The sequence below is a fragment of the Athene cunicularia genome, assembly GCF_003259725.1.
Source record: "Athene cunicularia isolate RWA chromosome 3 unlocalized genomic scaffold, athCun1 chr3_part1, whole genome shotgun sequence".
Classification (NCBI taxonomy): Eukaryota; Metazoa; Chordata; class Aves; order Strigiformes; family Strigidae; genus Athene; species Athene cunicularia.
Genome location: NW_020799097.1, coordinates 59,947,152 through 59,972,315, shown reverse-complemented (window position 1 = coordinate 59,972,315; position 25,164 = coordinate 59,947,152). Strand labels below are relative to the sequence as shown.

At 39.3% G+C, this 25,164-nt stretch overlaps 1 protein-coding gene across 2 annotated transcripts in view; it reads left to right on the top strand.

Annotated features, from left to right (window-relative positions):
• Positions 1 to 25,164, top strand: part of ARHGAP18 (Rho GTPase activating protein 18) — a 61,598-nt gene that overhangs the window by 19,807 nt on the left and 16,627 nt on the right. For both annotated transcript variants that reach the window (XM_026845461.1, XM_026845460.1), the window contains 8 exons: positions 2,847 to 3,046; positions 5,332 to 5,567; positions 8,374 to 8,446; positions 14,021 to 14,190; positions 16,396 to 16,561; positions 19,352 to 19,443; positions 22,068 to 22,145; positions 24,886 to 25,045. In XM_026845461.1, coding sequence (XP_026701262.1) covers positions 2,869 to 3,046; positions 5,332 to 5,567; positions 8,374 to 8,446; positions 14,021 to 14,190; positions 16,396 to 16,561; positions 19,352 to 19,443; positions 22,068 to 22,145; positions 24,886 to 25,045 — 1,153 coding nt within the window. In that variant the 5' untranslated portion in view covers positions 2,847 to 2,868. The remainder of the gene's footprint in view (positions 1 to 2,846; positions 3,047 to 5,331; positions 5,568 to 8,373; positions 8,447 to 14,020; positions 14,191 to 16,395; positions 16,562 to 19,351; positions 19,444 to 22,067; positions 22,146 to 24,885; positions 25,046 to 25,164) is intronic.

The window sequence follows — 25,164 nt, the reverse complement described above, 5'->3', positions numbered from 1 at the left end:
GTTGTTGTGTCCCAGCCTGAGCCTCTCTCTGTCCTAGCCCATAGAAACGTTGATTGTGGATGTGGACAAATGCAGATGGCTTTGAAAGGGTTTGCAGTCCAAACAGAAACTGGCGATAGAGTGTTGATCGAGTCCAACAAGGGAAGACAATTAATTGATGAGTGGAGCGGGAGTGGTGTGGCCGCAGCCTGTGCCCTCGGCTCCTGAAGAGCCCGCGTGGTGCCGGGGCTGCCCGCTGTGACATGGATTTTGAAGGAGAGATCTGCAGCACAGCAGTGAGGTTTTTTGTGTGAATAGTTCTTGGCAGGTTCCTCTGGTCGTTCGTGTCCTTCTCTAAGGGCTTTCATGAGAAGAGATGTTACTACCTGCTCAGAGTTGGGAGCTGCTATATTATACATTAATGAGAGATGGAAAGGTCAGGCCAGGAAGAGCCTTACAAGAAAAGCAGCTTACGTTTGGTTGAGTAGAGCAGGCCTGTGAGTGGTGATTGAAGGGTGGGGCACAGCCTCTGAGAGTTAATGGAGTGTTTTTAATGTACAGTAAATGCTCTTAGGACCCTGAAAACAGCCTTGGGTGCTTTGTGCTGAGTATCAGCTGTGCATTTCGGGACACAGACTTCTCTGAGATAGGACTTAGTCTGGGGAAGGTAACGAGCTGGCTTTTTTGGAAGGACAGGAGGAGCATTGCCCTGGAAGTGTGGCACAGAGCCACAGCCTGCTGCTGCGTATCCTGCCTCAGCCTGCCAGAGCCCCCGTATTCGACTTTGTATTATCTTTTGCATGGTGTGCCATGGTGGTTTAATTTCAGCTGAGGTGGGTCAGCGAGAGCAGGTTGTTCCAAAGGTGAAAGGCCACCAAAGAGCTGCCAAGTAGCTCTACAGTGTTAAAGCGAGGCATGATAAGCTGAAATCTGACCTCACTCAGGCTGCAGTTCAAGTGTACAGTCTGTCTGTGAGGTGTACGCAGTCTGGTCCGAGCACCTTCAGCCTCAGGAGGAGGGGAGCCTGGGCAAGGGAAGCCTGACCTGCTTTGGCCACGTTGGCTCCTACGTTGGCTGCTGGGGACACTTCTGATGTGACTCCAAGAATGTTCTTCTCTAGTAATTAGTGTTGGTTTCACAAGCAGCTCAGGTCACACACAGGACATGCCTGTCAGGAGAAGTTTAAGAACTGAGGTAGCTATGTGGAGAAACTGTATTTATTGTGTAACATGCACTACCAGAAAGATGTTATTGCCATTGATGCAGAAGATCTATATTCCTTTATATATATATTTTTTTCCTGTGCTTTCAAATAAGGACAGGTTAAGAAATGGTGTTGGGGTACATATTAGCTCAGTAATTCATTGTCATTTATTAACTTGTACCTGGAGCAGAAAGGCAGGGTGGGTGGAAACTCATACTCCTTCCATAAGGCTCTTTACCTTTAAAGGCAAAGTCCATATAGTTAGTATTTCTTATCAGAGAATCAAGCACATATGGTGTGAAAGGATTTGTGACTTGGACACACAAGGGACTTATCTTCAGAGAGAAAGGTATAGCTTTTTTTCTTAAGGGCAGCTAATAAGCGTCAGTTGTCCCAAGATAAAATGTAAGGACGAGGTGCTTTTCTTTTAATTCTATTTAGATAAACTTGCAAAGTCAGCCAAATGGGAAGGTAGAACTTAATTTACTGCGTTTACATTGTGATAAATCCACAATGCTTAATCTTTGATATGTTTTTCTCTTGGAATAAGTGATATTTATTACTTAACCCCAAATCATGCCTGCCTTTTTAGAATACGGATGCAAATTTAGACATAAAAGACATCTGAAGCTGTTTCTGAAATGTTAAGAACTTAGTATTTTTTAATACAAGGAAAAAAATTTATATACTGTCATAATAGTAGAGTAACTCGGTTTAGAAAGGATGACTGGAGATCATCTTGAACAATCTGCCCTCCACTCATAACAGAACCAACTCTGAAGTTAGACCAGGTTGCTACTCATGTAATCCACTGATACTCTGAATCAGTTTGTGGCTTTTGATTTGGTGTATTCGACTGCAAGGATGACCTGTAACTTCCATGACATCATTATAACCTTTGCACTTTTTAAGAAGAATTCTTTGCTAGGTCTGTGGTAATTTTTGCCAATGACTTGAGGTCAAGATGAGACCTAGATGTTTCAGCTTGTTGGTTTCTTTTTTCTAGTTGCAGCTATACTTAAGATGAAAGATCCCTTTTGAAAGCTTTAGCAACATACATTTGGCAGGGTGAACCAAAAGCTAATAACATCAAACTATAAAAATGGTAAGCTTTCAGTCAAAAAAAAGAGAAGAAGCAAGATAGAAACAAATACTGGCCTTTGTTAAATGTTTGGATTCACAAGTTTACTTCACAAACTGTAACTTCAGTAATTCTATTTTGTCCTCTCCCAGCTGTAATTAAGATCATAGATACCAGACTAAACATTAATAAAAAATAAAAGCAGGATGGCAAATGAAAAAAGTCAGGGTACTGTCAAGCTAGAAGAATTTACCCAGGCAGAAAGGCACTTCTGAAAAATTATTTATGAATGGTGATGCTAGGAAAATATGTACCATGAATTTTGTAGAACTGACTGTTGTGAGTTGAATTAGAGCTTTGGTATAACTAGGATTACTAGAATTTGGAGTCGTTATTTCCATTCCAGATTGGGAGATATGTATAGCAGAAATGTTGAATTAAAAATATAATTTTTGTTTGCTTGTTGATACTAGTTTGCTTTGATACTAGACACAATTCTTCACTAACTGCCTTCACGGAATATTAATATATCCTGTATCTTAAAATGCTAACCAAGAATTGCTTTTTGATTTATGTTTATAGCCGTCGGTCTGGCCAGTATACAATGAACCATGACCATTCTAAGAAGACGTCTGATGGAGCATCATTTGACCGTTCAGGATCCCAGGACTCCTTGGATGAACTGTTTTTGGATGACTACTGGAAGGAACTTGAAAACATCCATGAAACCAGAGGAAATAATCATGAGGAACGAGTAGCACTTGTAGTGAAAGAGCCAGATGGTAATGAAATCTGTTCTTGTGAATGATCATCAGTTTGCTGATTTAGGGATTTTTCTTTAAGTCTTATTTCAAGAGATGGCACCCACCAAACACAAATCAAAAAAGAGGTCACTCTGCTGAACATTCACTTTGAAAATTCTGTGGCCTCTGATGCATATCACCAGAAACCGGCAGTGCCTTGAAAGAGAACTGTATCAGAGATAAGTAAAAGGCTGGTTTTCTTTTAAATGGTATTTGCAGAACATCAGAAAGGTGCCTGTACTTGCAAATCACAACAATTGAAGCTTTATTTGCAGTTTACTGTTAAACTAACCCTTTCACTCTTTGTGTGTATTGTTCCTTATTGTAGCTATTGTGGATAGAAACCTCACACTTTAGAAGACAAGCCAATGATTAACTGGTTGAAGTTTAGTGAGTAACTTTCTAAGCTTGTAACTGTTGTGACTGTTAAGTTGCAATATTTTTGTTTCTCGGAGGCATTAATTATGGGCCATGCATGAGGGCATGATCTGAGAAGAAGTTGGGCGATTTCTTTTTCTTCTCCTATCAGACAAAAGAGGACTAACATCCTTAATTTCACTCTTCTCTCAAAAATTATTTTTTAACAGTGCAGTATCTGCCTCTCTCCCACTCTTGCAAGAGGCGCACAGTCTCAGTAAATTAAAGTGATGAGTTTTGCATTTTGGTATGGCCTCTACATGAGTGAGAAGAATGTGCTCCATTAGCTTTCAAAAGGGATTTGCACTTCTGCCCTCCCTAGGCATTTTAAAACATCACTGCTATTAACAAGTGCTCTGAAGAGGGTAGCAGCTTGGCCTCTGGAGAAAGCATCAAGGCTCCGAGCCTGTGTGCCTGGGGAGCAGGGCATCTGACAGAGCTGCAAGGCTTTCTCCAGAGCAGCAGAGCCCACCGTTCTGCAGTGCATGAGCCTCTTCTCTTACCCCAGCTCACTGATGCTGCTATGCCTTCAGGCTCTGCATGCCAAAACTCACCATTTCCTTTTTTATTTATATATAGCCTTCTTCCCCCTAGTTAGCACTCCACCTCGAGCCTCTGACTCTATCATGAAGGCCAAGTGAGTCAGCACAGTTGAGTTGATCAGCTTGAACAGATGGAGCTCTGCCCCACACTTTGCCTAATGTGCAGCACCTCGCTTGGGTACAAATACTCCTGATCGTGTGGGACACTGTTCCTGGCTGATGGGCATGCCTGGGCTGGGGCTTGCTTGAGACACAGCTATACAAAGGCAAGGCGGGGAGAGATGAGATTTGCTCACATCTGCTCTGGAGAATTGGTGCAGCCCATCTTTCCAGCCCTAATAACAAAATCTGAGAGAGTTTTGTCAGAGGCTCAGGATTTCGCTGCACAGCCATAGCAAAATTCATACTTTTAATTTTGTGTTTGTTTTCTGAACTCTCTTAATATTCGGGTGCCCTTGGATGTGCGCTGGGCACTGTGGGAAACTGCAGTCAACAGTGAAGTTGACGTGCCATCTTTGGAGTACTTCTGATAAATGGAAGTGTTGCTTGAACGTTTGAGAGGGTTGTTGGCATTCAACACAATCTCAGCTTCTACAGACAGAACTTAATATTTTAAAGAAAGTATCTTTAGAGACATACTGATTTCAGAAGCAGAAGTTTTGCTATTGGTGACAGTATTTAATAGCTTTCTCCTGTCTTATGTGCAGTGATCTGTCAATAAAGGATACCTTATCAGCTATAAGACTAAAGCAACAATTGTTTTGTGGGCTGTCAGCAGGCTGGAGACCGTGTCATAAGAACTGATTAAAAAATAGTATTAAGGTGACACCTGTAGCCTGGTTTGTCCTTCATTAAATTGAGCTAGTGGAGGGCTGTAATGTATCAAGAAAAGTGGGCTGAACCATGTCAGTAAGGGAGCTAAAAAGATTGAGGATTGAACTCGCTGCAGTGAGGCAGCAATGATCAGAGGCTTTCAGACTTCCCCATACATGTTCATGTCTAGGTATGTTTATAAAATGGTATATGATTTAATGGAAGTGCTGTAGATTATTATAAAGATTGCACCACAGCAATCTGTATTGGATTAACTATTTTAAAGGGTTTGATGATGTATGTTAACCCTTTTGAAGCTCTTTAGAAACGATAGCTTTTTTCCAAGTCATGATAGTGTAATTGTTCCTAATTTGTATCCCCTTAGTACTTTCCCTGTGAACTGCATTAACCATATCATGTCATTAACATCCAGTTTGCTTAACAGTACTCGAAAGCTAACGTTTATGCTTTTTTCCTCTTTGCCTTGCTCAGAGGGTGAACTGGAAGAAGAATGGCTGAAGGAGGCAGGTCTGTCAGATCTGTTTGGTGAGAGCTCTGGCAACTCCCAGGAAAGTGTGGTGTTTCTGTCCACACTGACCCGAACCCAGAAGGCGGCAGTAGAAAAGCGAGTAGAAACTGTCACACAGACCATGAGGAAAAAGAACAAACAGCACCAGATTCCTGATGTCAGAGATATCTTCAGGCTACAAAATGACTCAAAGGGAAAAGTAAGTTCCTGTCTGTCGTTTTGTTTGATTCTGGCAGAGAGAAGAGAGGAACATGTAGGGGTGGGGGGAGGCAAGAGAGATGCACAGGCACAAAAGGGATAGTTCCAGATTTGTGTTTAACTTTTCACTGATTTCTAAGGGATTTTTTACTGAATTTATGGGAATAGCTTTGGTCTAGACTTGACATTGCATTAGGCAATTTTAGTATGTAGAAAGATGTATAATGGCCTTGTATTACCTAAAAATGATGAATAAAACAACCACTCCATGGTAAAGATGTTAACCTGAATAATTTTTAATGTAGATGCAAAACTCATGACAACAATCACCAAAAGAGCTGCCAAAAGCCCACTTTTATATTGGTGCACTAGTGCCCTGCAGCCATCTGGTAGGGTCTGCCAGAACCTCATACCTCTTGGTGCGCTTTGTTTTTCTGTTTGTGGGTTTTGTTTGGTTGTTTGTTTTTTAAAAAAAAAAAAAAAGAGGAAAAAAAGGAACATTAACCTAACCTGCTTTATTTTGCTTAGGTCTTTATGCCTGCCAGCTGGGGGCTTAGACCCTGTACTAACTCCCAGGGCTTGTGTGTGTCATTAAACTGTGTGTGGGATGTTGCTCTGACAGATCCTGAAGGGTCTCAGTTTCCTCTCATGGGGTATTGACCAGGAGAGTTCCTCTTCCATACACAGGAAAGGAGAAGGAGGGAAATGGAGACTATGATTAGAATTCCTTTTCTGTGGAGAAGCGTATGTGCCATGTCTGCTCTCCCAAAAGCAACAGGGTCTTCAGCCTTAAGAAGACTCTGGCCTGATGGAAGTGCACAGCTAGATGACCTGAATTTAGCCCCATCCCTCGTTCTCGCTGCTGCCGCTGCCATTCAGCTCAGTGGTAGTGGTGGTGGAAAGCATGGTGAATCTTGAGGGGACGAAACTTCCTCCTTCCCCCAACAGCTTCCTCTCCTTCAGCAACTCCTTTCAAATTCAGTAGAGGTGAAATGTAGTGGGGGGAGTTTGTTAGCTCAAATGTATGTTCTCGAAGCACAACTTCCCTTTCACGGTTCTGCTTTGCATGTGGTTGCAGAAGGGATATTAGCTCCATAAAAGCTTTACAGGATCTGACTTGGAATTGACTATACCTAAAAATTATAAGATCTCATAGCAGAGCAATTTAGGTAAAATATCATATAGTTTAAAGCAGTATAATTTCCCTTTCAAGTGTGTTATTTCAGTAAAGCACAAGAAATACTCATGTTCCTGTATTTAAGCTACACATTGTAATGTTTGACAATGATATGTCACAGTGGTCAGTAGACTTCCGTGTCTCTTAAACTACATGTTTTGATATTTCTGATGTCAGTGAGAAGCAATGCAAACAGACAAATGATTGTACCCATTTAAGATGTATAAAACAGAAGGTTAGAATATTTATTAAATATAGAAATAACTGGAAAAAAAAAAAAAAGACAATCCTTCTGAACCTGTCTCCTCGACTGAAATAAAATAATACAAGTACAGGCCCTCAAACCTATACTGCATTCCTTTCTCCAAATCAAGATAATTATTCAGAAATCATTGCTTGTGTTTATTCATCTAACCTGTCACAGAAAGCCTGTGGTGAAGTAGCTTCTACAACCTCCCTAGGTAACTTTCTTAGTGCTTTGTTATTCTCCCATCATTAGAAAGCTTTTTATGTAACAAAAGAGGACTGAAGCCATCTGCAGCTGTATGAAGCCATTCCAGTTTAATAATAGTCTCCAAAAATCCTGTAATCTCCCTTCACCTGGAGGAAAGCAGGAGGAAAGGTAAAACAATAGTGTTGATGTTTCGCATCAACGCAACAATTGTGTTGATGTTTCTACTAAATTTCCTGCCATATTTCCAAAGAGAAACTGTATTTTTGGTACCTTGACAGCTTCCCAGTCTCCTTCTACTGCTCTGTGAAAAAGTAATAATCTTCTGGGCAGTCATGCTATCTTCTTCCACCTTTCAAGATCCCTGATTTTAAAAGAAGGTAAATATACAGATTTGTGTGGTAGGAGAAATCTTTAAAACTTGATTTTTTTTTTTTTTCCTTAGTAAGTATGGAGTTATACAGTGCTTGAGTAAAAAAAATTAAAAATCCAGACTGCTAAACATTCATTGTTGATTTGTCAAAAAGAATATGTGTATAAAAATGTATATATGGGTGTAGATTTTCTACATGTTCTGAAATATTTTGTCGTATAGTAGGAGTCATCCAGCTCATAGAATGCGACGAATCTTGAGACTGGGTAGTGCAGCACTGTAGAAAGGAGAAGATGGTTCAAATCCGTTCCTGTTTTGTTGTCCCTTTGAAGTATCCTAATTTTGCTGTTGGAAATCTAAGATGTAAGCACAGATATTAATGTCAGGCCACCCTGCAAAAGGGAAGGGATTGCTCTGTAGGGGAGGCAACCATTTAAGATTTTGCAAGAGGAAGGAATTTGGACTGAGTCAGTCAAAATGTCTCCTCCAGATTCCCTTTCTATATCTTCCCATGCAAAATATGGCTTCAGATCAAAGACTACATTTTCTTATTCTTTGCAACGCTGGAAAATCAAGTCTTATACCCACTTAATCTTTTAGTAAGAAGGGAATGGACTTATTTTCTAATTACATAGATTTCAGATCCCCTTATCCTATGGCAAAGGGTTTTCTACTGAAACACAGGTGTGCTTCTGCATACCCCTGAATTGCAGAGTATCTGTTGTAATCCTCCACAGAGCAGATGGAGTTTCTACAGCCATGCATTTGGTTTTTATAGGCATACATATTTATTGTTCCTTTCTTAGGTCTGTGATGGAAGTGAACCCTCAGCTGTGAGAACAAATGAAAACAAAAATGAAACACAAGATGTAACAAAGGGTAAGGCCAAACAACTCCCTTTTTTTTGTTTGTTGGTTTTCCTTTTGGTTTGTAGGCTTTCAACTACACAAGCTACTACATAGGTGCATATCTCAAGTAACTTTTCAGCAAAAGAAAATGAAATTCTTTTGAGAAACCTGTTATGGCCTGCGTTGTTGTGGTGTGAAATTTTTAAGTGTGGCTGTAGATTGTGTCCTTTGAGCCACCTGGGAAACCTTGTTTGTTACCAGTGATCATCTTATAATCAAGTCATCTGGGAGAAGTCTCCTCTCATTGCTTATGCTTAGGTCTTTCCTGATCCTTAATTTGTCCCTTTTGGCTTATCTCTGCTGTACAGTACAGGAAATGAAGCACTACACATAAATTCATCAGTGCATATGAGAGAACAAAACCAAATGGACTGTAAACATCCAAAACCAGTGAGAACTGGCTATATACCTGCAGCTCAAAATGAAAGAAAAACAGGGATGGAAGAAAAAAGTTGTTTACCTTTTAAAGGAAAATGGAAAGAGATAGAATTCTGTGTGCATAGGTCTGGGTTGTGTTCAACAGCGTGTGATTACACAAGATTACAGTACCCGTGGAAGACGCTTTCCTCTCACTGCCAGGTGGGACAGAGCATCACAGAAGTTCTTGGCTGAATCCATAGTTTCTGTTTAGAGAGTATGAGTATTGATGAAGGACTTTGACAAAGCTTTCTGCTCTTCTTCAGGTCCAGTAATAAAAGAGTGGTTGCCCACATCATCTTAGATTTCTTCAAAGCAACGGTTGCACCATGTCTGTTATACCACCATAGCCATCACTGTAGAGATCAGAATATTAACTGTCAGCCATTTAAACTTTAATATATTACACTGCTATTCTGCGTTGTTTGTATGTTGGGATTTTTTTCTTCTTCCAGGGAACTGGATAGCACATGGGTGTTACACTGGACCCTATAGACACTTAAATAGTCAAGCAGGTAGATCAAATTCCCTACTGCAAGTTAATTACCTGTAATTAAGCCACCAAAGAAAATTCTGCTCCAGTTCTAGAATACTGACCAGTAGCAGACTGGAAAAATTGTTACTTTAGGATTAGACTTAGAAAATGGCAACAGACAATACAGGATGTACATGGAAGTTGAAGTGAGAGAGATGAATATAAACCAGCCCTGAATATCACCAAATCTGTGTGTTTCCAGAAGTGCTGTTAATCCTTCCCTCCCTCCCTCCCTCTCAGCAGATCTCACTCCAATAAGAACAGTAAAAAATTGGGAGGACTGCCAGACTGCTGGTTCAGCACAAGGGAAGGAAGGGATGCCTGGTGCTTGTGTCAATAAACTGCACTGTAGGATTCAGAGTTGGAAAATTACCAAGCAATTATTACAGAGTTTTTATCACATCTGGTTCTTTTTTTCCAGTGGCCCTGATGAACCCTTCAGAAATGGGAAGTTCTGAAAGGCAAATCCCATATGCTAGCTCTCCTCAGCACAGATTGTGATGTGGATGGCAAATGCAGCCTGCTTACATCCCGATACACTTTTGTTCTTGTCAACATTCTAAAGTGGGCTCTGCTCCCAAGGTTGGACCAGGAAATAAAAATCATTTCAGTTTACAGTGAAACCATGCAAGTTCAGTGGTGTTTTAAAAGCACTGCACCTGCTTCAGTGCTGTGCTGTGATCTTTCCTCCAGAATGATGAACAAATTAGTGTTATACAAATAGTGAATAAATTTAAGGCAAAAAAAGTAAACAATGCCTGATATTTGAGAGATGCTAAACATTTATAAAATCCAAATCCAGAGACATTTTTTTTTAAACGGAAGACCCCTTTGACAGAGAAGTAGTACCAGTTTTACCTGAAAAAATATGAATATCATCTCAGACAATCTAAAAAAAAATTCCAAAGCTTAAATTGAGATGTCTTTTAGAGTGAATGACTCTGGCCCTTCTCCAAAGTTTATATCTCTGTACCTAATTGGGTATTTGAATTCTGCATTCCTGAATGCTTCTGCCAGACTGAAGATGATAATGGTTTGCCGTTGCATGTAGAGCATACATGCGTTGTGTGAACCTGTGCTCACTTCTCCTTTCTTGCCAGTCTGACACACCTTGTTTCTTGCATAAACAATGGAAGCAAACTCAGGGAACAATATGAAACCATTATGTATTTATTATTTTCTACCTGATCCTGGTCAAACAGAACAGTTTAATGAGTTCCTAATCGTTTTGCTGGTAGATGCATATTTGAGGTTTTTTGGAAGGACCCTCACTGGCTTTAGGTCCCTCTTTGTTTCATGTAGATACAGAACTGAAAGAAAATTGAGAATTATGTCTTAAGCTGTTCAAAGACATCATTTTAGTGATCCATAACACTCACTAAAGACCTGCAAAGCTAGCAGTATTCAACTGTTCAACAGTTAAGAAAGAAAAAAAAAGTAATTATCTTTGGATGTATGTGAAAAGGAGTAAATAACCATGTTGGCTGAGACATCTCAAGAAATAAAAAGGAAAAATAAAGCAGATGAAAAGCTAAATACTCATTAGCTTAAATAGGGGAGCAGCAAAAGTCAGTTTACTGTGGGACTGCAGTTATCCTGAACACACTGGATTAGCTACAAGGGAAGAATGTTAAATAAAACCTCTGTATAAGGGTAACCTCAAAGCATAATGATCTGACAAATGAATGAAAAAATTTCATCTGTTATATATAAGATGAGGGAAAGAGCTGTAATGTTTGCTTCTTGATAGGGAAAAAGACTGAAATGTGGTTGTATTTTTTAATTAAAGAGTTTGTTTCTGCTTTTCATTTTACATGATGAGGAATCTATGGCTGGAGTGATAGTGTTAGTGAAAAGATTAAAAAGTTTTTTATTTTCCATTTAAAATCGTCTATGAATTAGCCTTTTAGAGAAATGCTTTGTCAGTCAAAAAAATAAAATCAGCCATTCTACCTTTCCAGTTATAAATTGAGATCTATCAGCATAGCTCCATTGGGGTATTGTCTAAACTCTCTAGCAAAACTAGGAAATGGTAAGGTTGTCACTCCCAATATTTCCATGTCGTATTAAAAAGAAATCCAAAATGTAATCTCACCCCCCTCCTGAGGAATTTGCATCATTTTATGTGATCTTTAAATAGCACTGTGAACCAAGGAAAGGGTACAGGACTGATGTGAAATCCGGTTTCCACATCCTTATAGACAATATTTACATTTTTCTGTATCACACTTGCATTTCGCTCATGAAATACTGCATGCAGTTGGCACAACACCAAAGCTGCTTCCTGGTGCAGCTGCTTCCTAGTTAGTGAATGCACGACAATAGGAGCAAGTCTATACGACCAAGAAGAAAATCCCCACAACAGCAGCATTTCCAGACCTTTAAAATGTGCACAGCGCTACCAAGACATCTGCTTTACACAGCACCTTCCTATAACCAGAGGACTGAAATAGGAGCTACTGCTTTATTGTTTGTGAACATCGATCCCTCCCAGGCTGGTAGGAAGTATGTAGGTCACGTATAGGCCACATTAGCATGACAAAAGTCTAGGGGGAACAGGGGACTGTTTTCCTTTAGTTCAGATGCATTAAGCAGTTTACATGATATATACAGATGTACAGACAGGGAGGCCAAAGATCGAAGCCAGGGACGAATTTGACCTTGGATATGTTTGGTTACTGAGGTCTCGTATATCTCTTAAACGAAAGGAGCAGCTCTAGTTTCAGGATCAGCTTAATCTTTAGCGTACGCCCCAGGCGTCTTTTGGGGTCTATGGAAAGTCAGCAGAAGACACTCTGGAAAGAGCAAGTGGCAAGTAACATACAGGACAGGCAAAATTTGGAAATGTTTTATTCTGTTTCTTACAGCGTTGCTTGGTTGTAAGTAGAGTCAAAGTGTTAACTCGAATCCACCTTCTCTCTCTGGAAGAGGCTCAGCTCTAGATGAATTACGTTGACATGGGAGTGGTTGTGTGAAGCACCATGTCCTAGCAGAGAGTGGCTGTGGTGGCTGCGGTTGCTCGCCTGGCTGTCAGGGCCCCTGAGTTTGGCCCTGGCAGGCTGAGGTCGTTTTCAGGACTCCTTCTAAAGAATATCAGAGACTACTCTTGGGTTTGTGTCTTTCAATTAGACACAGATGCAATTCAGAAAAATTTTTGAGTTGGTGTAATTTTTGGTTTTAAATTTGATGCTTCGTATGTTGTTTATGTTGCATGCTTGCAGATCAGCTCTTTTGCAGACCATTGAAAGTATCAGTGTAGAGCAGCACTTCCTTGAGGACTTCGCTCTTAATCAGCCTATCTGCAGCCTTCCCCTGCTCCAAGGTCAAATGTTTCTGTACCTGTAACTTTTCTGGGAAACTTTTGCTGGCTTAGTTTAGCATAGTTATTCCAGGCCATGCAAAAGTTTCCCACAGCGGTGTAAAGCAATTAATCTGTAATGTTACACGATATTATTATACCAATGCATATATACTGCTCATGGTTCTTCTTCTCAACTCATGTCCGTTTCCATCCCATTTTTCCTGCTCTTGTGATATGTTAGCTTTGAACAGGCTCTAGTGTCCTGTGAGTAGGAGCCAGTGGCAGAATCACAGTCTGGCTGAAAGGAGCAGTATTGATTTGTTTATGTTTGCCCTGGTTTTAAATCTGAATTTCAGACTTTGCAAGTATTTGTAATGTTTTGTACAAGGAACCTAATCCTGGAGGTACTTTAAGAAGTATCACATCACAAGAGAGATGGTGGAGAGATCAGAATCTTTCTTTGATTAAATTGTCTGTGATGCTTTATATTAGTGTTATTTGCGATATAATTTTCATCTTGCTTCTTTCATGATATATTTTAACTTCAGAGTGAAAAACAACAGTTGATTTACTGTGAAATTAGACTTCTTTTTCTAAAAGCAGAAGTGCCTCCCTTTTTTTCCTTTTTTTTTTTTGAAACAAAAAATGTTCTACATTTGTCTAGTATTTGATTCATTCAAAGGAACAAAGAAAGAGAAGTAAGGCCATTGTTTTGTATTTTGTCCTTCCCTGTGTCATGGAAACATGTGCAAACAGTTTTGAGCAATCTAGACTCTTCAGACTGAGGTGAGGACAAGAATGTTGGGACAAAGACATGATCTGTGTACTCCCTGTTATCCCCAGACGTTAATGCTTTGGGTCATGGAGGAAGCATTCCCTTTTGCTTTTGTAATTTTATCAGAAGAAAGAATTGCTGATTTGGTTGCAGTATGTTACAGTCTTTGAGGCTGTTAAGTGTTTGTTGGGGAGTAACTTCTGATGCCAAAGCTGTTAGGCTCTGGAAGATTATGTGAGTCTGCTGTGTGAATTGCTTTATCTTTTCATAATAGGTAAAGAGGAGAAAACCCTATGCCTTGGCAGAATTATTCAAGAAGAAAATACAAAAGATGGACCCTTGTAAGAAGCTAAATTTTCAATTGACATCAAAAATGCAGAAATCAGTGAATCTGCAACCTTAAAGTCCATCCCTTGCACAGCATTAATTTCTACTTGGTTTTAAACTTACTCGCATGCACTGAGCGGTGCTCAGTTGTGCTGCTGTTGATTATTAGGTTTTTTTACTCTGTTTTCAGATCCAAAGTTCAGACTTGGAACGGATGAGCAGAAGAGCCTGCTTGAAGACAAGCCATTTCTGGACACTGACATCAATTTGGAGATATCATTTGCAGAACAGGCAGCTAATCTCAAAGACAGCTCAGTAGGCAAAATGTGGAAGGGTGGAGGGGGTGACACTCTTCTCCCGGTAGGTGTTTTCTATTTATTGCTCACATTCTTTGTTTTTACTAGTGGTACTGTTTGGATGATATTTATCTGATAGTGGGTAAATTAGATCTGGAAGAATGTTGTCGGATCTAGCTTTATGAAGATAGACCTTCTCAAAATAACTCATTTTTGGTAACAGTATTCTCAGTGACATGGAAGTGACTAATTCTATGCCTAATTATGTCATTGTCTGTCTGGCAAAATGCAGTTTATGTGTAAACAATAATGAATGGGTAATATTAAGCTGGAATAGTGGCTTAGTGGGAGTTGTATGCAAACTGTGTCCTTCCTTCATCTGTTGACAGCCCCTTTTCCTGTTATCTGAGGTGAGATGCTTTACCTCTGTAATAAAAGCCCTGTTGTCATTTAAAAAGGCTTGGTGGATGCCTGTAGAAACATTGTGCAGTTATTCAATGCAGATAGGTGAGGAATGAGAATGAGAGCAGAATGACCTACAGGTCTAAAGTCAAATGGCAGGAAATTAAGGATTAGTTTGGGCTTAGTTTTTCTTTCCAACTCTAAGGCTAGTTCTGAATGTACCAAATAAGTACACAATAGTACCAAATAAGTACAAAAGAAGACCCTCTGAGGAATTTTGTTATTGATCCTCAGGCATCTCTTTGAGGATGTCTCTCTACCTAACAGTTCATGAACATGCAGTTATGTATGACCTGTAAACTAATGACTGGTGCAAAAAATGTCTACTTTTTTTCTAATGGTGTATGCAAACATGTCTGAGTAAACGTAGTGTCTGAAGTAATAATGTTTCACAATTCCTCAAACACTTCATTTAGATAAGGACATGTGCAGTTCTTCAAATAGTAATTACCCCATGTATCCTAGTTTAAACATTATAAACCAGACACTAATGGATATTTAAAAATGGATTCTAAAGTGTTTGAATCATGTTTCTCTAATGCAGCCTATAACAAGGAAAGAATAGCTATACTCTAACTTATATATATATGCATGATATGTACATTATCTATACTTTTAGATAGACTTATGAAGGATTCATCAAAGAAGGCTATGGGCTTTCTCCTTCAGTGATGAATGGAGTGGCAAAAAGATAGGAAAAGGGAGTTACCTATTTAAATCTACAATTTGTTACGCCTTCATCATTGGCAGCTACATTTAAACATACATGTTTGTGCAAGTCAATGAAACCTCAAGGTGGGAAACTTACTGTATATCTATGATTTGTAAATTATGGTTGTGTTTTGGTATGTGCCCTTGTAGTCATGTACCATACCCACCAATTCATCTGTGCTATCACTTTGTACAGAATGAGAAAACAATGCTGGAATATAATACATGTTTCCAAATGGAAGAAAGTCATGTCAACCTTCCTGCTTTGGGTCACGCACACTGCTAACGTCAGGCACAGGCAGGAGTCTTACTTAGAAGCCTGCTGGTGAGAGATGGAATTGTAAACCTCTATGAGGTGGGAAGGCCCTTGCCTTCTCGGCTCAGTTCCTTATATTAGTTTCTGACTGTGGCTTCTGAGCATTTAGTGCAGGAGAAATGAGCCATAATTAAGGATCTCCCTTCCCCAAGAAGGGAACCCCTTTATTATTATTTATATAGCAGACAAATATGATATTTTGTGTGCATAAATGCAGAGGGATTTCTATCCCAATTGTACATGCGTAGGATAGTTCATGGACAGATGTTTCCACCACTATAAATTGCAAGAGAATACAGAAGGTGGTGGTATGGGGGGGTGAGAGGTGGTTACAAGCAGGACCAAGCCAAACTCTTCTTGGAGGTGCAAAGCGAAAGGACAAGAGGTAATGGACACAAGTGACTACAGGGCAAATTCTGTTTTGCAAAGTAAAAAAACTCTCCATGAGAGCATTAAGCACTGGAACAGGTACCCGAAGAGGTTACTGGGAGTTCTCAAAATTCAGTTGGACAATGCAACAAACAACCCAATCAGACTGAATTTAACCTTGCTTTGAGTAGGCAGTTGAATTAGGTGACCTCCAGAAGTTACTATGAACCTAAATCTTCCTGTGATTTTAAGATCATCTGCTTTTCAACCTATCTGGAGGAGTCTTCTGTGGTTTAGTCAGTAACAGCGGGCTTCATGATGAAATGTTGTGCCCGGAAGGAAGCACAGCCTTTGAACTAAGTAATTTTGTTATGACGTGGATTATTCACTGCTGCAAATCTCTGCTTTTAGAATTTCAGGCTGCCAAAGGACAAAACAGGAACCACAAAGATTGGTGACCTGGCCCCTCAGGACATGAAGAAAGTCTATTCTTTAGCACTGATTGAATTAACTGCTCTCTATGACATACTTGGGACAGAATTCAAGCAGCAAAAAGCTGTGAAAATCAAAACCAAAGGTGAGTTGGTGTTTCATGTTCTGAACCAAATGTGGCTACTTTAACCCAATAAAACAAATGTGGTCGGTTCTTTATGATTTTCCATTAGAAAATTTATATTAATAGTAACGTGGATCCTGAGAAACATTTAATTATATGCCTTAACTCAAGGCACACTTTAAGCAAGTTCATGCACACAGTCACTCCAGTTATGGGACCATGCTTTTTGTCTAAAGTTAAAACTCAGGTCAGTCACTGGGCAGATAAACCAAAGAGTGAAGCAAGGGTACTATCTTAGTAATGTGCTGTGCAAGAATTGCTTCACAGAAGTTTGTATGTGCTGATAGATTCCCTGGGAGGGTACGTATATAAGCTCTTTGTGGGTATCCTTTTTCTGCTTTCCTGAAGGTGGGTACTATGCTACTTTTACGGTTGGTCTCAATGTTCTTAAAGGTTTTTCCAACCTAAATAATTCTATGATTCTGTGATTCTACCTGACTTTTTTGATTTCGTTGCCCTTGGCTGGAGATGCTGGGAGTCTTTGTCACCTGCTTTCCTTTGTCTGTCTGGTACAAACTTTCCTGTGTCACATAGGCCTTGCCCATCCAGTATTTCCTCAGGCCGTAGTGCAGATTTTATGCTGAATGGTGTAATATTAAGTGGAAGATTTGGGCTGTTGCAGAGGATGTTGAGACAGCCACAATGCATTGTTTTGCTCTGTAAGCTGTTGGAGCATATGTATAATCACAGTTCTTTTCTTGGGAACATAGGACACATGGAAACCAATTTCAAGATGCTAGAGGTGTTCAGTGCTTTGTTTGTTTTCTGTATTTCTGGCTTCTGGTAAATGCTTTACAAGAGCTTGAAATGTGTTACCAGTTAATCACAAGCCTGCCTTGGCCAAAACACTGTTGTCAAGGTTCAGTGAATGTGACAGTGCAATAGCTCACTTTAAATAATTGAAAGCAATGGAGAGGGTTGAGAGATACACAGCAAGGTACAATAGATTCTTCAGAATATGCTCTTCACTTTACAGTAGTAGAAAATAACTTTTTAAATGTAAAAGGTGTAGACAGAAACATCTATGCAACCTTCATCCCTTAAATGCATTTTCTTCTTGTAGAAGCGCTTCTGCCAAGAAAGTTTGGACCTTGAGGTCCCTTTCAACCTGTTATTCTATGATTCTATGAAGTGCTTCTGCTTTCACTAATGAACAGAGACAAACCACTTTTTTCTGTTGTATTTTGGGTCTTAATTTGTCTTACCAAATTTATTGTTAATTGAATTTCACTCATAGCATTATTAGCTGAATGACAGGCAGTCATGAAAAGCATTGAATTGCTTAAAAGCTATTTTTAAAGTTAAAAAAATGGGCTAGATTCATGGAAATGTGTAGAAAATAGGCAATGACATATCACACTTTCTGCCAAACAAATCTGCTTTTGCAACGTAATGCCTTCAGTGCCTTGTTGCTCTACCTGACCCTAACCTCTTTATTCCTGAAGTATTGTTTGGCCGATTGATTCACACAATAGTGAATCTATTGGCTCTTCCCCTTTGTGCCCGAGTATGTAAAGACGATGAAAACTTACTCCTTCTGGAGAATGCTGTGCTGTGCCCAACCCTGCCTTTCTATTGACTTCCTTCAGTTTGTTTCTCCAACTTCATCTCAGTAGAAACTTATATTATTGACAAGATCTTCAAGATGATAAAACCATGGGGTATGGATATTGACTGCATGTATGAGTCCCTGCATATTTTATAGGTAGACTTTTTAAGCTGATAGAGATACAAAAACTCCCTGTTTTGGCACTGAAACTGATGTTTCTTTGACATACATCACATTCCCTCAAGGGCTGACATCTTTTCAGTAATTACAACTGTTCTGTGCTCAATATTGGCATGGCATCATACCAAGCAGGAGTTTTTAGCTACGTGTAGTGTTATATGCTGTTTCAGAAAAATTGCACATACAGCAATTATCAGTACTTCTGACAGAGAAGTTCTATGTCAGCAAACTTTGGGTTAGTTGTTACTAGTACAGCTGTCTTTTAATAGTCATTCACTTCTATTCAGCTGGGCCATAAACAACTGGCAGTCCATTTACTGGAAAACTAAGGCTAGTTTTGCATCAGGGCTAGATTAACAGAGACTATATTCCATTTTTTTCATTTACATTGCCTTAGTACTATTGTAAAGACTATTTTCTAACCAAGACTTGACCGTACTTCTGCTTTTATTAAAAATAAAAAAACCCACCTTTGGCGAGATGGTGATCTTGCTATCCTGATGGTGTATAATGTAAAAGCACAGGGGTTGAAAAGCTCTTCTTTCAAAACCCTCATAGAGAGAAGTGTTCAGAGTAACTGGGTGATAATTACATCTGTCTCATTTTAGTAGCCAAATTTCTGGATATTTTACTCATGCCATTTGCATCTTAACTATAATAGCTTGCATTGAGTGATGAAGATCTGCATTGCAGGGTCATCATCACACCCACTCTGCAAACCAGAACCACGCAGATGGTTCATTTATGCAGTTTGCTTCACTGTACTGCAGAATATGTGGATGGCAATTTGAAGTGAAAACAGAAGACTCCTGATTTATGGTTGAAGGAAGAGATGAATGAATCCTTTTAGCTGGAATGCTTTGTGTAATAACTTGATTGACGAAGACATTCAAACACTTTGAACAAAAGGTCAATAGCTCTGAATGTATTGAATAGGCTTATCGCTTCAAAAATGTGGTTTTATGCCATTATCACATGACAGATGTGGATAATATCTCAGTTTCTTTTGCTTTATTCTTCAGACTCTGGACTGTTTGGTGTCCCGCTGTCAATTTTACTGGAACAGGATCAGAAGAAGGTGCCGGGAACCAAGATCCCACTGATTTTTCAAAAGGTAAATAGGCATGAACAAGTCAGCTTGTTACATACTTGCAAATGACAAACAAATAACATTTTGTCCTAGATTTATTTGCTCCCTGTAGCACAGTTTTCAGTCTATTACTCTAATCAATCAAAGTTATTGTAAATTTTATTTGCAGCTTTATTTATTAATTCAGTAAATGTTATACTTTGCTTTGTATCAGACATATTTTGAGTTAAAGGAATAAAGTTCATTCTTTGTCAGAACTGGTCTCCATGATTTAGGCAAGTTTACTAACAAGCCTGTGAAAACTGACAATCAGCATAAGAACCCACTGCAGCCAAATTCCATTTCATAACAGTGATGTAACTTCCATCATCAGTAGGGCTGCCCTTTATTTTTTTCAGAGCAAATACTTGAAGTTCCATAGAAATTCTCAATCCCTGGCCCACAGGTGGAACTGACCTTTCTAGGAAGTGGTTTTCTCCTTTCAGAAGTGATTTGGGCCAGAAGGGAGGTGGCTAGGGGGTGGCAGTCTGGCTAGATAACTGCCTCTGATGGTGGCAACACCCCTTTTCCAGAAGATGCATTGCTTTAGTACATGGGAGGATGCTTTGGTCCGTATAATGTCATGGTAATAGGGAGGATAATGGGAAGGATGACGGAGACCCTGGATTTACAGCCCATGCATAGCAGGTCTCATTGCTTGAGAAGGGAGAGACCACGGTGTGTGGACCTGTCCTAACACTGACAAAAACTCAGCGCTGTGTCATCACCGTTTCAGTAGACTTGAGGACCTGCTTGTTATTTTTCAAGAAATAGAAATCTCAAAGTAGTTCTGCATCACTCTCTCAAAACTACTTCTGTGTCATTCATGCCAGAAATTGCTTCCTCAGGATCGTAAAAATACAGCTCTGGGAAAGATGAGATCTAGACAAAAAGAAATCAAATGACAAAAAGGGATTGATCGCTGTGCTATCCTGGCAACATAGTAAGCATAGTTCTTCACGAAGAAAATTCTACATAAACGTTTCTAACTTATAGATGTGATTTGTTTTGCAAGGTGGAGACATCATTTGGAATACAGTTTTTCTTTAAATGAGAATATGAAAATAAAAAGTTTCCCATTTCTTCTGCCTGTTCTCTGTAACATATGCTTTCCAAGAATAGGGGATTTATATAAAGTGCAAGAAAGAATATTTTTGTGCATACTGCTTTTAAACTGTACCTTGGTTATCACTGAAATGAAACAAACCAAGCTAATAGGAAGGCTGCTTAATTAAAAAAAAAAATCCTGTAATAAAAACTACACCTAGCTTTTATTTTATTGAGGAATTAGGGTTAAAAAGGTTGACTAATTTAGCCTAGGGGTTTTCTGACTGGAAAACCTGAGGGTAATACCAATCCATGTAACTCCACCAGAAGTTTCTGTTGATAGTGATTTAGGTCTCTGGCCTGCTAATGAAGCCATGCCAAACAGCCCTGATGGACATGAAGTGGGGGTTTCCCATAGGCAGGAGGCTGGTGCTGGCCAGTGGCCACCATCTTGCTGCCTGCCAAGGGGGCACTTGTGGGTGAGTGTGTGTGAAGCAGTCATGTCTACTGGCAGTGCCATCAGATCTTGCCTCCCCGTAGACGTGGTGAGGGTGGCGAATCACACAACATGCCCGCAGCGTCTTTGTGTCCGACAGATGAGAGTGGCAGCCACTGCTCTGGTGTTAAGCCGGGTACGGTGAGAGTTGGATGTGGCCAGTTAGCACTTTTTTTTTTAACCAAGGAAAATATACGAGAACCTTTAGTGCTGTTTTCTAACTTTGTGGCTTTTTCTCCCTCATCTTTTTTTATGTATTTATCAGTTACATAAATACAGTGGTAGGTAAACCCCCTTTAATTTCTGTAGCTGGAGAAAGCACAACTGTGTTGCATAATTTTTCTTACTCAAAGAGCTGGCACAACTCTTGCATGTATGTAACAAAGGCACTGCCCTAGTTAAACATTGTGAGAAACATTTGTGCTAAAATGATGTCATTAGCTTTTGATGTTTACAAATTTCTGTTGAATACTCTTAGATCCATCCTTCAGTGAATGTTTCTAGACATATCTTTTAGAGAAATAACATTTATGATACATGTTTTAAGTACTTTTACAGAACTTCTAATTTATCTAAGCCGTGTGTAGGATTGTGAACTGTTGAGTTTGTTAGGAGAATGCCAGTATTTGTAAAACTGAGCCTTGTTTAAAGCCTAAATGTACCTAGTTCTTCTCTGGTAAAGTTATAAAAAGGAGTATTTGTGAAAAAGTCAGTGCCTTATCTCTAACGTTACCTTTATTGTTTTAATTCGGAGACATTTTAACAAGGGAATTTTTGAAGCCGGAGTAATTTTGAAAAAAACCTGCTTCAGTCTTTGTAGGATACTTGAAGGAGGTCTAAACAATAGAGTTTTCTTTTTTAATAGACAAACTGTTCTTTAATAGCACTCATAAAACTGTAATCCATTTGTAAACTGTGTGTCTACTTGTAACATACGTGTGTGCACAAATTCGTTCATACACATACACACAGAGATACATACATTAAGGTTCCAATATATTAGAACTATCTACCAGTAATTTTTAATTGGCATCTTTGTTCATGCAATTTGTTTTGTGTTTGACAGCTGATTGCCCAGATAGAGGAGGCAACTCTGGGAACAGAAGGACTTCTTAGAATACCAGGAGTTGCAACAAGAGTAAAGGTAAAACATTGCACAGATTCTCAACATCCCCCAAAACTTATCTGTGTTTGCTGATTTTATTTTGTCATACAAGTATATTTTAACACCAGGTTGTTATGAAAGTCTTCAAACACAGAAAGCAAAATCTCTTTACAAAGAAAACTGAGTTATATTAGCCAGAAAGCCGATGGTTTTATCCAGTGTAGTGTTGGGGAGCAGACTGGAGTTCAAGTTTGAAGGAGAATCAAGGCTATGTTTCAAGTTCAGTTGTGCCAAAATCTCATTAATTCTTGGCATGAGCTTTCCAGTCTTTTGCTTTTTCCCTGAACCAGCTTAATCATCTGAACAGTTCATACACAGTCTTTCTACCCCAGGAGGAAGCTTTTCTCTGGCATTGTGAGCCTATTTTAATAGCTAGACTTAACCTGTGTTATAGGGCAAGGCAGCCAGCATGCACTGAAGAACCTCTCACATTTATTTTTATGAACAGCGATATAACTACTCAGCTCACTAAGAACAATCTTGTTAGGCACGTCTATGCACACTGAGACTTTGCAGAATGAGTGCCAATTACATGCTGACTCTTCCCCAGTATTTGCCTTAATGCAGGAAACTAAATACACAGTATGATTCACGCCAAGAGTCAATGTGTTAAAAAGACGATCTGAACTGGCCTTAAATTCTAAACAGAAAGGACCATTTAAGTGGATTCAGCTGTCCGAAGACATCTGCCAGCCTCTGTCATGTAGATCTTGGTCCAGCAGATGGTTCATTAGAAACAACTGAAAGAAGAGAATATTATGGAAATTGGCTTTGTTTATTTACCAGTAACTAAGATACTATTATTTTTACAATTTTGCTTCATTCTTTATTTTCCACTTTTCATCAGTTCTGAAAACTGGAATGAGTTTAGAGTGATTTTGTTTATTCTTTGATTTTATAAGTTTAATGCGATTTCCCAGGCAGGGGATCATTCACTATTTGACTTTCATTAATACTTTATCTATTTATTTGCAGGAGCTGCTTCTTTGAATTAAGCAATTGTTTTGTTAGCAAAGATGTTAAGTTCCTTTACTTATTCAAATAGAAAAATTTATAGAAAACTAAAAAATTTAGCATACTAAAGGACTGATGCCTTCTCTTAATTTTGTTAAACTTTTTTTTCTCCTATAGAAAAAGACAATATAGGCACAGATAATCTCGAGAAAAAATATTTTGCTATCTTATTCTATACAATTTAGAGTTATTATTTAAAAAAATACATTGCATATACCCTATAGTTAAATACATTTACTTTAAAATCTAAGCGTTGGTGCATTAGGATGCATAGCTGACATTTCCGCCCTTGCCTCTCAGCTAAAATAATTCATTTTATCTAGATGTTTAACACTGCATTTGCCACAGTGATTTGGTCTGAATGTGGATGGAGGAGCTGATGAGACTCAGAGGGAGAATCTTCGTCTTTATTTCTAAAGATTGCTTTTGTTGATGAGCAGGAAATCATACCCACTTGACTTCAGACATCTGAGTTAGGATCTTTGCACCTTTGAACCCACTATGTAATCAGTAGAGACAGAAGATCTCTCTGGAGCACAATTTGGAACATCCAACTTTTATATCAACCTAAGTGTGTTTTCTCTGGAAATATATCCATTTTCCATTTGGACAAAGTTAAATTTAATGAGAACATTATCTTAAAAATGTATCTGGTATCTTCTATCCAATGTGCCCTTCTTGTCCAGATAAATAATTAAGGCCATATTTTTCCATAGCCCTTTCCCTACTCCATCTCACATACTTTACAAAACAAGCCATCGTCTCTGTCCTCCGTTTCTGTCTGGAAGAACTGAGAAGAAAAAGGGAGGGACTTGTGAGAGGTGCCTCAGGGCAACTGGCACTATACTGAGGCCACTTCCCTCTCTGCTAGACTGGCAAAGAAATGAAGTGGATGCAAGGCTGGGACTGATGCTTAATGAGAGATTAAGAGGGACTCAGTCTTTGTAGCATGTTCCCATTTGTACACCTCTGGAAGCCCAGTAATGGCACTTGCATGGCAGCAAGGCAGGTATGTGGTAATGTCCACTGGCAGTACCCTGCCATTCCCCGACCCTGGAGTTATGAGTTGTCACTGCCACTTGCAGTGCTGTTTATTCTGCTGCATAACCTCATGTTTTGCAGTATGGTCCCCTTTCATGGAGGGCATATTTGACATCCAGTGATGTCTGGATGGCAAGACATCCAGCTATCCAGTCTCAAAAATTTTTTCCCGTGTTTTAAAGAAAACCAGTCTCACCTTAGTGTAGGATTTGATAGGAAACTGTGTGTCAATATGCGTAATTGCTGTATTTGTTTATGAAAATGACATTGCATGCATTACAGGAACACCCTTTGGTAGCAGTTTCAGAACTGCTATGTATAGCAGCCATGTCTTGATATGTTGGGTGAGGGGAAGTCAATAACCCTTATGTGAATGAGTATGATACCTCGTTCTTATAGTATATTCCATATGGTCCTGAGGCAGGCCCATGGTCTTCCTATATGATTTGTCTGTCTGCTGCCTGTTACTGTGTGTTTGCTTGCAGTGTGTCTGATCACCAGTTTGTCTTTTTGTAGCAAAAGATCAGTGGCAGTTGGGAGTTAAGTGATATTTCAGCTGTCCCTTTTTTCCCCCCTTTCAAAGTATGGAAAGTATTGCTGTGTGTCTAATGTGTGACTTCCAGCAGCCAAGTGTTACTGGTTCTCTGTATCTACTGCTTTTCAGAGTCTTTGCCAAGAATTGGAAGCAAAATTTTATGAAGGGACTTTCAACTGGGAAAATGTAAAGCAACATGATGCAGCAAGTCTTTTAAAACTCTTCATCCGTGAACTGCCTCAGCCACTCCTCACTGTAGAATATCTCAAAGCTTTCCAAAATGTACAGAGTGAGTAGTGTCCTTTCTTTCTCAGCTGCAAAGAACTGATACCAGTGCAGAGAAGTCCCTCTTTGCGGTAGCAGTATTTTCATTATTAATATGTGAAACTGAGAAACAAATTGAATAAC